At 41.9% G+C, this 12,516-nt stretch overlaps 1 protein-coding gene across 2 annotated transcripts in view; it reads right to left on the reverse strand.

The window, feature by feature from the left end:
- Positions 1–12,516, reverse strand: part of LOC106660582 (probable JmjC domain-containing histone demethylation protein 2C) — a 132,019-nt gene that overhangs the window by 90,168 nt on the left and 29,335 nt on the right. For both annotated transcript variants that reach the window (XM_023460357.1, XM_023460356.1), the window contains exons 2-3: positions 2,891–3,163; positions 2,700–2,813 (exon numbers count right to left, since the gene is read on the reverse strand). In XM_023460357.1, the coding sequence (XP_023316125.1) occupies positions 2,700–2,813; positions 2,891–3,163 (387 nt within the window). The remainder of the gene's footprint in view (positions 1–2,699; positions 2,814–2,890; positions 3,164–12,516) is intronic.

The following is a 12,516-nucleotide window of genomic DNA, read 5'->3' on the forward strand; positions in this document are numbered from 1 at the left end:
AGAGCGACCCCGCCCTTATCGATTATACCACGCACACGTTTGCTCTCTCTCTCTCTCTCTCTCTACACACACGCACACATCTAGACGTGCATTTATAGTGCGCATACATATATATAATAGATACATCGGACAAGAGAGTTTCACCCTCGCCTCTCGCTCGCTCGCTCGCTCTCTCTCTCTCTCTCTCTCTCCCCTTTATACTGCGCGCGCCCGGCTGTATTTTGCTGAACTTCATTTGCACAGTTATAAGCCGTAAAGTTCGCTGTTACTACTAGGCAGTAGAAGCAGCGGCGCTAGTATTACTACCAGCACCCTCCCTGGCACGGAAATTCGCAACGGAGCTTCATGCATCAACGAGCCCATTCAAAGAAAACGTCGCGCAGCAGCTCGAGTTATTCAAAAAGTGTTTTATACCCGGCACAGAGAGAATTTCGCGCCGGCCTGGCAATTGCCACCGCCTGCCTGCTACGCTATATCGAGTCAAAAGAAGTGGCGACAAAATAAAGAGACTCGCGCGCGCGCGAAAAATCAAGATGAAATCTCGTCGAGCTACGGATAATTGCTCGAGTAGAGAGAGAGAGAGAGAGAGAGAGTTACGTCAGAGGATCGTTGACGCGAGTTACGTACGCCGCATTGGTTACGTGATGGCGAGCTCACGACTGCAGCCGTCACTTATACACGTATACGCAAACTGCTGCTGCTGCAGTCGCGCTAATAAGCCAGCACGAAGCAATTAGAAACGCGTTAGCAAAGGAGAAAATGTAGATCGGACGGCCCCTGCCTTTTCTTTCGTCGTCGTCACTGTGGTACTGGGTCGACTGTCGCGGCTCCGTGCCTCCAAAGACTAATTAATTAAAATCGAGCTTCCCGAGCACAGGGGGAACTCAATATCCTTTTCGATCTATCTTTCACGCGTGCCAAATGCAATTATCTTCTTTTTTTTCGTGTTATTCCATCGACTAACGCGTTAGATCTTGGTCGATCGAAAAACATTCCTGTGCGACGAGCGAATCTTGGCAGTGTAAGGTCCTCTGACCCTGAACCATAGTAAAAGTATGCCAAAGCTTGGCTTGTCTGCCGAGAAATTGCAAGTGACTATTTATGCACACAGGAACCGAGAGAGCACGAGACACATAGAGAAACAAAAAACGGAGTGTCAAGAGAGAAAAAAAGCAGCAAAACGAGTCGCTCCTTCTCTTTCGTCGTAGGAGTAGGAGGCGCCAAAGTATACTCGTTTCGCGATTTACATACAGCACGCACAACTCGTTTCTCTTCTTCTTCTTCTTCTTCTTCTTCCTCTTCTTCCTGGCAGTACTTGTTCGTTTGAATTTTTATGAATAATCAGTCCTTTGCAACGTCCAGCGAACTCAGAAAGGGACAGGACAGACAGAGAGAGAGAGAGAGAGAGAGAGAGAGAGAGAGAGAGAGAAAGAACGGCTATATCTCTTCTTCTTTTTTTCCAACATACATCTGTCGGACGATGTTGCGCTAGTATTCGCCGTGTTTCCCGTTCGCTCCAGGTCTCTTCCTGCTCTCGCACTCGGTAACGGTCCTTGCTCTGTGCCGCGAAAAATATAGCGTTGCACCTTCCACGAGCGCGCGTCACGTTTTTGCTTTCATGTACATACAGCAAACGTTCGGGTGTACGCGAAAGAAAAAAGTGGAAAAAAAAGTTGAGAAAACTTTCATACACACACAGAGGCGCGCAAGGCGGCGGCGATTGCGAGATGTGCGTTCCTTCTTTTTTCTTGCCTCAACAGACCTCGAGAAATCCGGTTAACCTAGCTCTCGAGTCGTGGCGCGGCAGCGACAGGGGCTTCAAGTTTTAACGGTAAAAGTTCAGGCAGTTTAATTACTTGAAAACAATTCTCCGACGAGGCGGCGGTACTAGCTGCTACGTATCCGAGGCAACGGCGGCCCTGAAAAGCGAACGCTCGGATTCCCGACGCGCCGAGTGAAATTGGCGCGTAATTAGAGTCTGAGTCTGCAAAAAGGGGACTCGCTGCTATTATACCACTGCTGTCATCTGCTGCGCGTGCATATGTAAAACGCCGCGCGTATCGAAGCTCGAATTTTTCGACGCAGCGCGCGCGGGTCAACGCTCGTGCAACTCGTAGTACTCGGCAAAAGCCATGTTCGAGTACTCGATGCGATAGCCCGAAAACGTAGATGCGTCCACGCCGACCTTGCGACCGCAAATTCGATATCGTAATTCGCTCGAACGCATTGGCTTTTCCGGCGACGTTGTTACATCAGTGACTTTTCCATTGAGCAACGACGGGACTATTTTCTAGTCTCATAATTTCGCGGTTATCAATGGGATTAGAGAGTCTCGCGCGATTTAAGCGTAATGAAAAGTTGCTACAGTGCCGCTACAGCTACCACTACATCGCTATACTGCGCCGCTGTTGCTGCTGTGCGATTTTTAAGGGGAAAAAATGCAAATCTTTGCGGTGCGATGCAGGTCACGCACACGCGCACACACGCGTGCAGGCAAGTACAGGTAGGCAGGCAGGCAGCACTTTGCCAACGATATAGACCGGAAATTCTATATCCTTTGCGAGCAACAACTTTCTAGCGACTTGTGTACACGCAACCGACAAGTATTCAAACTTTGTTCCCTGTTGTTGTGTACGTGTTTGTTGTGTGTTTGTGTGTGTGTGTGTGTGTGTGTGTGTTCACATGTGTAGTGCACTTACGTCGACTAGGGGAAGTTTGTCGGAGTTGAGAAAGGCCAAGCGCCTCGTCTGTATAAATTCGATGGGTCTCTTATCGACAGGCAATTCCTCTAGTTGGACCAAAGAATAGTAAGTCTGGAAGCAAAGACGAAAAGTTAAGCTTTGTCTTTTACAAGTAACAATTTGATTAGTTTTAAAATTGGTATACTGACGATCACAGGCCAGGGTATGATTTTCGTCGGTTTATGAGCGGCGCGAACGGATTTGCCGTTGAGCCTCAGTCCGTTTGCGTTGTGATAATTGTCCGGCGAGCACTGCCGGTCGATCTCGACGAGATGCCTCGGGCTCGATCTCGATTCCTTGGTACCTTCGCTCTCCGACCAGTACAGGCCCTTCTCCACGAAGAAGTAGGCGAAATCCTTCTCTCGGTGAACCTGAAGCCATTCTCGCTTCCTCCATTCTATGCCATCGTATTCGACTAGAACCTGCAACAATAAGATATCAACAAAATGATTACAAGCGTGTTTAAGGCAACAGCCACGAGTTACGTCGATTTGTACGTTTGAATGAATCATACTCGAGAGCACACCGACGGATCGTCGTCGTCGATCTTTAATTAAAGAATAAATAGCACGCATACATCTTCATTGGGTTGCAAGACGTACGCGCACTCGTACGCACACATACAGATATACTTTGACACACAGATCGCTGGCGTCTGTACAAAAAGTGATTCGAGCGAGTCAAAAGTCACGCGAGCCATTGGCGCGTTCAATTAGCGAATCGTCGCTTGTTATAATTCTGATACTCTATATATTCTCAAAAGCTTCGCTAATTAACGTTCATATACATCGAGACAGACGAGGATGAGTCTTCATGAAAAATACATTCACTCGTGAGTCGTGTATATAAAAGTAGTAACATCAAAGGGACGTATTTCGTTGTGAATTCGGTCGTTGAAGAAAGAGAGAGAGAGAGAGAGAGAGAGAGAGAGAGAAACGACCAGGCGCTCGCCCCCACGTGCCTGTACTATAAGTATATGAATTATTCAAACGTTCCATGAAAGGCTGTTCGCGGCGTGCGAAAAATATATACTTGTATACTTTTTTCGGACTATTATACGTGTATATTTTGACAATAGCTCATCGCTATTGCCTTACTTTCTGATTAATAATGAGCTCGTATATGCAGGCGCAAAGTTCGAAAACATTAGCATGCGAGAAGGCAAAAAAACAATGGCTGGTGCACAATAGGCAAAGGAAAACGTTAATGACTGGCGCACAAACTGCGAGTCAGCGAGCGCACGACCGAGAGAAAGAGAGATGAGTCTTTCCGATGAGCATCGTGGCATTATGTAATTATGTATATATACACTTTACACACATACACACACACACATACACAGTAAAGGCAGCTCGCCTCGCTCGCTCGTGAAACTGGGTTACAAGTCGAATCGTCGATGCGTTCGAGAACGTAACATCCGCATGCGCGAGCTGCTGCCGTAATCGCGACCTATCCAGCGCGAAAATGTGCCGCCTTATTTGCGCTACAAGTTGCTGCATATAAGCTAACGCGATCTTTTAATAATCCAGCGGAATTCCCAGTGCGGTCGATGTATGTTACATGAATCAGGCAGTATACCACCTCGGTGTACATCGAGGTCAACGCTGCGTGAATATAATTGAAATTACGGATTCGATGCATTATTCATCCTACGGCAGGGATTATATCGAGACTTTCGCTTTCGTTAGCGATGATACATTTTTTAAGAAAGCCAATAATCAATCGTTCGAATAATGCACTAGCATTATCGATTCGCTTTTTCTTTTCTCTCTCTCTCTCTCTTCTTCGAGTGCTGGCAGCGACGTCGAATTTGCAACATGGACGCGTCGCAACGTAAGCTCGAGTAAGGTATGCGTGGCATAGGTAGCTCTCGTCAAGCACGTGTCAATTAACAACAATCCCAATATCGAGTATCTCTTTGCTTTTAAAGGATTAGGATGATCCAGACACGTACATAAGCGCGCGTGCACATGTCTTATCGAAGGCCGACACGTGCACAAGTAAAACTTCTCCCTACATTTTGCTCACGTTCATATATTGCCAGAGAGCAAGAGAGATCGGTCATCGGGGATTTAATTAGTATCGTCCTCGGCGACGAGTATAAAAGTACGAGAGAGAGAGAGAGAGAGAGAGAGGCGCATCTCTGAATTATCGCAATGACGCGCTGCTTTGATAAGCCAAAGTGAATGTACTCTGAGTCGGTTATGTGCCTGCGCATCTGTGCGTATTTGTACGTGCTACGTCGGTATATATGTGTGTGTGATTTGCTGCAGGGTTAAACTTTATCGCGTACATAACAGAGAGATGGGTGGAGAGTGAAAGTTCGTATAACTTTATAATGGATATACTACGCAGCATTAGCCCCTCTTCCACGCATAGGCGTAGCAGTCGCACAGGCGCATATATACACGCCAGAGGAATAATTAATGATTCGAGTTGCAAAGTCAACAACAAATGTAGTTTTAGCAGTTAGCAAGTTTGCATGTATACGTGTATGCAGGTCTTTTGCTTCGGCAGCAACTAGCGAGCTTTTTTACCTTCATTTCTCAAGTACGATTTTCTGATTGCTATTACAATGAATTGCTTCGTTCTTACTTTTTAGTCATCTTTGTTTGAGCCTCGGCTAATGGTTCGCTTTAATGGATGTACAGCGCAAACGGTCATTTTATAGCCATTGATGAAATATGTGCGAGCGTCGTGGGACGCCATCCCTCGTCTGAACCTTGGACCTCTACTGACATCCCACGGGACCAAGCCTCGACTCAAATTTTACACGCTCGGAGAATATTAATCTGCGATAAATATCTCTTCAACGACTTTATCTGGATGATTAGTCGATAGGATTTCTAGTTTCCTTGTAACACTTTTAGCATATCTAACTCATCCGAATTGATAAAGAGAAAAACTATAGGCGCAATGAACATAAAAGCTTCGAAGAGACGGCGGCGATAAGAGGTTCACCTTGAAAGTCTTCCACTTTGTACTTGTTTATCTCCTCGTTGCGTAACTTTTTCATCTTCTTTTTATTATTTTTAATCCTACACACACGAGCGACGAGCCGACGTTATTAATTGCTCGATTTGAATTATCCTCTCCTGGAAGTGCTACCTGTATTGACAGAGCAAATAAAGCAAAAATAGTTTTACGCAATGTCGTTAAAACTGATTCATGACTTTTAAAAAATGATTCGAAAGAACGCGTTATTAGTAAAAATGTTTATGTCAGTCGTAAAATTGCCGCGCAAAGGTTATTGCTTCTCGCCGCGATAACGAGAGCAAAATTCGAATTGACAGGTTAACTGCTCGGCCACTAGGTGGCGGCGCCTCTCGGGGAAAACGGAGGCAATGGCCGCCCCGCGCTCGCCCCGCCTCTCTAGAAAACAAACTCCGCCCGTGACTCTCGTTGCCATGGTAACTCGAAGGCAGCCATCATTGCTCTCCCTCCAGCTTTTCTGTTTCTTCGCGTGCTCGCGAGCCCCCCACCAATCTATACCCCAGAGAGAAACGCGGGAAACTTTCGTTGTTTACATTTTCGCTTGCTCACTCGAATACATTGATTGATTTCGTCTGCTGTATGCCTACGCTACTGTTTTTAAGATTCAAGCGCCAACTATGATCGCTCTTTAATGCAGGTCAAGTGTATACTTTGATTGGTGACGTTACCGAGATTAACACCTTAATTAATGCCGATGCAAGCTACCTTAGCATTGCTCTTGCAACACTGAATCGCTCGTATGAATATTATTAACAAAAATTTACCTGTGACGTTTCCTAATTAATGTTAAAAATTGGACAACTTCAAGTACCCTAGATCTATATTAGATAATGCACTCTCAAAAAATTGAGAAAATCAAGTCTTGATTAGAAAATAAGTGCCTCGCACGTAACAGGTGTGATTATACTGAATTCAAGCTGATTACGTTAGTCAAAAATCAAGTAAAAGTATTTACGATAACTGGTAGAAAAATTATCAAATATATAAAGTGCGTTCTGCAATAGTCGTTTGGCATTTTGCATTTTCTGACTAAGAGATTAGAGAGGACAGTGCAAGGCTGCTTTATATACTGCCTTTGAATTCACTGGGTCACGCCCTGATTTTATTGTTGATGCAACTTCGGAATGCACTTGCGAATAGTTGGCTATTGTCTGCTTGAGATTATATCATTCCTCGATGGTTTTTTACATGTGAATTAATTATCAAGATTATCATGAAGCTTTGCACCTGTACTACACGAGAATTGGCATTAAGGCCTCTAATTCTTTATTTTTGAAATTTTTCCTTAAAAATTGTATCTTGCAAGACTATGAATCTCTCAATAATGCCTTCTCCAATAAAAACTAAACACTTTTCAGCTAGATAGTAATTTTTCGATCTTCGAATAGAAAATATTAGAATTATCGTTTAAATACAGCCCATCAAACTTCATTTATAGCTGAGCTCACGCTAGCAGGAACACGACATCCACCCATCCTGCCGGCGTTAACATCATCCACCCGGTGAGGTGGCGCTCAAGTCGCGCATGTGTATATATTAGAGGCGCGGGGCGCGTAGGGAGGTGTAATTTTGGGACAAGGAACTCTAGTCGGCGCGTCATAGCGGGTGCATCGCCCCCTCTCGGCGATATTGCACCCACGACTAGACTCCCGACTAATCACCTACGTATTTATCTATACAGATATACTGGTCTGGGAGCAAGCTACCTTTTCGTAGGAAACTATAAGTAGATGGTTGGAATAAGGTGTTTCCGATGGATTTTGACTCACTGAACACGAATTTGGTGGTTAATTTAGGCTCCGCGTGGTACCATATTGTTAAAAACCCATTTATTTAAACAAATTACCAAAATGGTCGAAAAGGGATTTTACAACATGATATTCATGCTCTACGGATTGAAAGAGAAAAAGTCTCTTGTAATTTTTCTCTGAAATGCATATTGATTGAGTTATAAGCAATTGAAAATGAAAAGCAATTGAAAGCTAATTTCGGGATTTTCGTGTAATAACACGAAAAAACAGTATTTTCGATGTTGTCAGCGTTTTTTATTATTTTTCAAACATCCCTTCATAAGGTCTCATAGTTTTTTTCAAGATTTCTAAGGATTAACTAACACTATTACACAACTATACAGTACGAGGCGTACTTTAAAATTTAATATTGGGAATGTAGGCAAATTATGATCTTATTTGTAGCATCAACCACGGACGCATGCATATACGAATATTCTTCATGACAATTAGTGCAATAGTGTTGGGGTGGAAAGCTCGTTAGCATGATATATAATTACTGCGAAATAAAAGGAAAAGTTTTAGAGGAAAAAATATATGGAACACGGTTGTGGGTGTGTGTTGAGAATGTCTATTCGCAGTGGTTCTTTCGCCCTTTGACTAGCTGTTGTAACCACAAAGACATCACAGCCCTCGCGTTGTGTGACCCCATTTTTCAAATATGTGTCTCTTTCTATTGCCGAGAAGACTAAGAGCTTCTTGACAGTTCGATCTATGACCCTAGCTATGTTTTTACTTTCGTTTGGAAGACTCGATAGTAGTACTTAACACTTTACATTTTGGCTTATTTATATGTCAAGTTTTTAAAATCGAAGAAACAGGAAGAATCGTAAAAGTGAGCGAACCCTTTCGTTCATAGCAAACATTTTGAGAGGAAAATTTATATTTTTCGCCTTATCGTCTTGCTGTGCAGTTATCGACACTCTGCCGGTCTCGTACTTTTTCGATTCATCTTCTAGTTCTTTTCGTGTCATGTTTGCTTAGAAATCTCACGTGGGTAGACTCTTTTTTCGACCTGTAGAATATGGCCTATTTTTGCGCGACAAAAACTTTGCCTATATACAGGCGCCAGTACTTCTGGTGCATCGAGCGCTTTCTACCTCTAGTGTCTGTTTTCATGCGCACGCGTCTATGTGAGAGAGTGAGCGTGTGCAGTATGTTTGCTTGGAAAAGAGGTTTTAGGTTGCATTTCGAGCTTTAAAATTGCACTAGAAAATCTTTTTCTTTCCTTTATTCCGTGAGGCCTATTTACACTGAAAAGAATCCATGTTTTTGTTTCGTGCTCATGTATTTTTGTCCGTTTTAAATGAATCGGCTGACGTTCAACATTGATAAGGATAAGACAAATTATTAAAATGTGCGTAGTTATTTTTTGCAAACTTTTTCATTCGTAAAATTTTCTTGTTTAGCAAGGTTGAGGTTATTCAGATAAAACTGTTGAATTATGTAAGAGCGCGTCAAAAATAGAAATTAAGAAGCAATTGAAAAAAACACTCGCTAGAGGTACGCAAAATTTGACTGGATGTCCGATTAAATTTTCATATTCGTCAATCAAACGATTTTTTAATTTTCTATATTAAATTGTATGTCATTCGATACCGCTTGCGCACGCTGCAAATATATCGAGGAAAAAATTCCACTTCGCGTACTAATCGTTATCTCTCACTCAACGTTGTCTGATAAGACCAAAGAATAAAGCTGCTGACGATGTTCACCAAATCGATTCGCGAGTACTGTAACTTTCGTTTATTTTCACGCGCATTTGCTGCGTGATCTTACGATTATGTAAGTTGGGATTCACCTTGAAAGCTAATGTAAAGAAAGAATGCATAGAGACGATACAAATTCACAAAAAATCAAAAAATTCAAATTGATTAAGATTGAATTATCGACATTTTGACAATAGTTTTAATCAGTAACGAGAAACTCACAGTCGATTTGTTCCGAAAAAAGGTAAACACGGAAAAGTCCAAGTCATTGACGTACTTACATGGAATAGGACTCATGTGTAAGGAAAAGAGTATAAATGGAATCGTGATAAAATCACAGCTTCGTCGTCACTCGCCACATGTATGTATAAATGCATATAAGTCAAAAGAGGAACTATATAAGCTGCTGCCAGAGGAGGGGCAGGAGGGCGCCCGCGTTTACGACTTGGCTCTGTTAGCACTGCTTTGCCCCGCTCACGCCGGAAGTTGGAGGCCACTGCCTGACCTTGCTACGGCCACAACTTCTCTCGTTCGACTCTCTCTCTTTCTTTCTCACTCACTCTTTCTCACTTTTTCCTTCTTTCTCCTGCACCATCCGACACTCTCATAATCATGATGATCTCGACTTTTATTGCGTTTCGATTTCGTCAATGTGCAATACTAGACAATTTGGCGATCGCTCAAAGTGTGATAAGAAAATACCAGGCGTACACTGGCTATTGAGAACCAACTTTAAAAGCTATGTAAATCGATCGATCAGCTGTGCGATAATTTACGCGAGTTGAGCATTCGGCTGTTGAACCTCATTGAACTAAAACTATATTCCAAAGAAAATCATTCAGCGTCATAAAGTGTGGATTGCTTTGCCTTTTGTTGGAGCGTTCCTTGCTTATTAAAAACGAAAAAATCTGGCTATAATACTCATTTACAATTTTCGCGTTAATTTTTATCGATCTTAATTGTAAATTCTATGATATGTGGAATAAGTGCATGAAAATTTTCAGAGAAAGTTTCCTACCAATATCAATAATTTTAACCCGAACTGAAATGTAAAATTGAGTGTTATTTCAGGAAATTCTTTGGCGCGAAGTGTGCAAAAAAGTTTTCCTCTGAAAAGTATCTGCTTTCCATTTAGAAAAAGAATATTCGACAAAGATTGCCAATTTTTTCGTCTCTGGCTTTTTTTTATTCGCTTAATGTATGCATATAGCCGCTGTTGCGCGCGCGCGCGTGTATTGCGAGTGCAACGCTGCAAGGCTGAACAAAACAGCTCGTGGCCTTCGGTATTGCTTCCTGCCACAGACACCTGACTTGTCGTTCTGTGCGTGCGCGAATGTTTGCACAAGGCAGAGAATACCAGGCGCTCGCGTCAATATAAGTGCGCTGCGATTGTCGAAGAATGGGCATTTTATTTTTCTCTAACATACTTTTACAGCTGAACAAAATAAATGAAGACATTGTTGGGACTAATGCCGGAAACTTTTGCAACGCCAGCTCTAAATAATTACCTTAATCGCGCCTCTCTAGCGCGCCGTGGCGTGGCGACCAACAAAAAAGAGAAAAATAGCCATGAATCACAATCAGGAAATAATTTAACCCTAGAGCAACGCTGCGTAAATTTTGCACGCCCGCTCTCCCTGGGGGAAGTACGAATGCAAGAATCCTAACCACCTGCGGCCGGTTAAAAATGCAAATGAGTCGCTCGTGTTGCTCGCACCGAAAAAATAAATCATGCCAAAAACTAGCGCCGCAATTCTACTTAAAACCTCGTCCCTTTGAATAAATGTGAGCTGTGTGGGAGAAAAAAATAGGCACGAACGTGTACGATTGTCGTTGACGTTTGATATTTTTGACAGATTTATCTTTTATCCAACGAGAGAGAGCAAAAGAGAGAAGATTTATGCAGGACTGTTCGTGGCTTTCGAAAAGTTGAAAAACACACGTCCAGAAAACTAATAATTATCGTTACGATTGAGTATTTGTAAATGAGCTGGTAGAAAAATATTGCTGAGCCATGCGCGCTTAAAGCATCAGTTGCTGCACGTCATTTTTTTGTGTTCTGCACTCTGGGCGCTTCGATTCAATCGATAAAAATATAATCATAACGTATACGTTCAACTATAAGCTTTGATCTAGTTTAGACTAATTAAACCGTAATCCTTTTTTTATGCAGCTAATATTCACGTTCATTTTCCCGACATTATGTAGGCGAAGTGTCATTTACAATCGTACTTTATGCCACGGGTGCATCTTACCATCAATTCGTGATACAAGCCCATCGCTTAGCATAAAAAACATTCATACTAGTTGCCTTTGATATTTTATATAACAAGAACTTCAAAGTAGTGGTTAATTTGTGGTTTTTAACTCAGAGTCTTATAAATACTTTTTTTCAATTTATTTAATTGTTTTTTTTCTTTTTTTTTTAGTAAATTGAGTTATTACAACGAGTATACAAGTCACATTTGAACGTAGTTAATTAAGTAAATTGCAGCTATTAATGTACATCCCTTTTTCTTCAACAAACGAATTATTCTTGCAAACGTATCTATAAAAAATCGTTTGCTAGTTTAGGGCATAGAGTTCTAAAAGTAGTGCAGAGACGATTCATATACAAAGCAGCACAAATATGTGCGCGCGCCAGCCAAAAGTGAAAGTCGAGCAGAAATCAACAAAGCGAAACGTCGTCTATTCGACGTGTTAAAAGTTGGAGGAAAACCCGATGAAGTTCAAATGGAAAATGTCGCACACAATCGTCTCCCGTACTTGACGACTTATAATGAGCAAAGAAAAAAACTTTTTAACTTGGAGGATCATACAACTTTTGGCTGCAAAAAATACTTTGGGTAACTTAAGTTTTTGGCAGCTTTGTAGAAACTTATGGAGCTTATAGCAACGTGCACACGTCAGAAAAGGGAGTTGTATAGGGCGACAGATCGAAAAGAAAGAGAAAGAGAAAGTAAAAAATTAAAAAGGACGTGTCACTTAATCATTCGCCTTATGCATATTGGAAATATGGAGAATCACTTTAAAGGTAAATGATAATTTAAAATTACCCAGTAAGTTAATAAAACAAGAGAATATCGTTAAATGATGTAGATGGTTGCGGCACTGACAGTATATAATGAGCAGCTTCGACTTTTCAATATTATTTGATAATAAAAATTTTATTGGCCATTATTAACCCAAGGCTAAAAATAATTCAACATCCATCCTATGCAATAGTTTCTACCTATTGTTGTAAGCGAGCAACCAAGAGTATCTATGAAGAATAAAGTATAT

This window comes from Trichogramma pretiosum, unplaced genomic scaffold (genome assembly GCF_000599845.2).
Source record: "Trichogramma pretiosum strain Unisexual culture from Peru unplaced genomic scaffold, Tpre_2.0 scaffold59, whole genome shotgun sequence".
Taxonomy (NCBI): domain Eukaryota; kingdom Metazoa; phylum Arthropoda; class Insecta; order Hymenoptera; family Trichogrammatidae; genus Trichogramma; species Trichogramma pretiosum.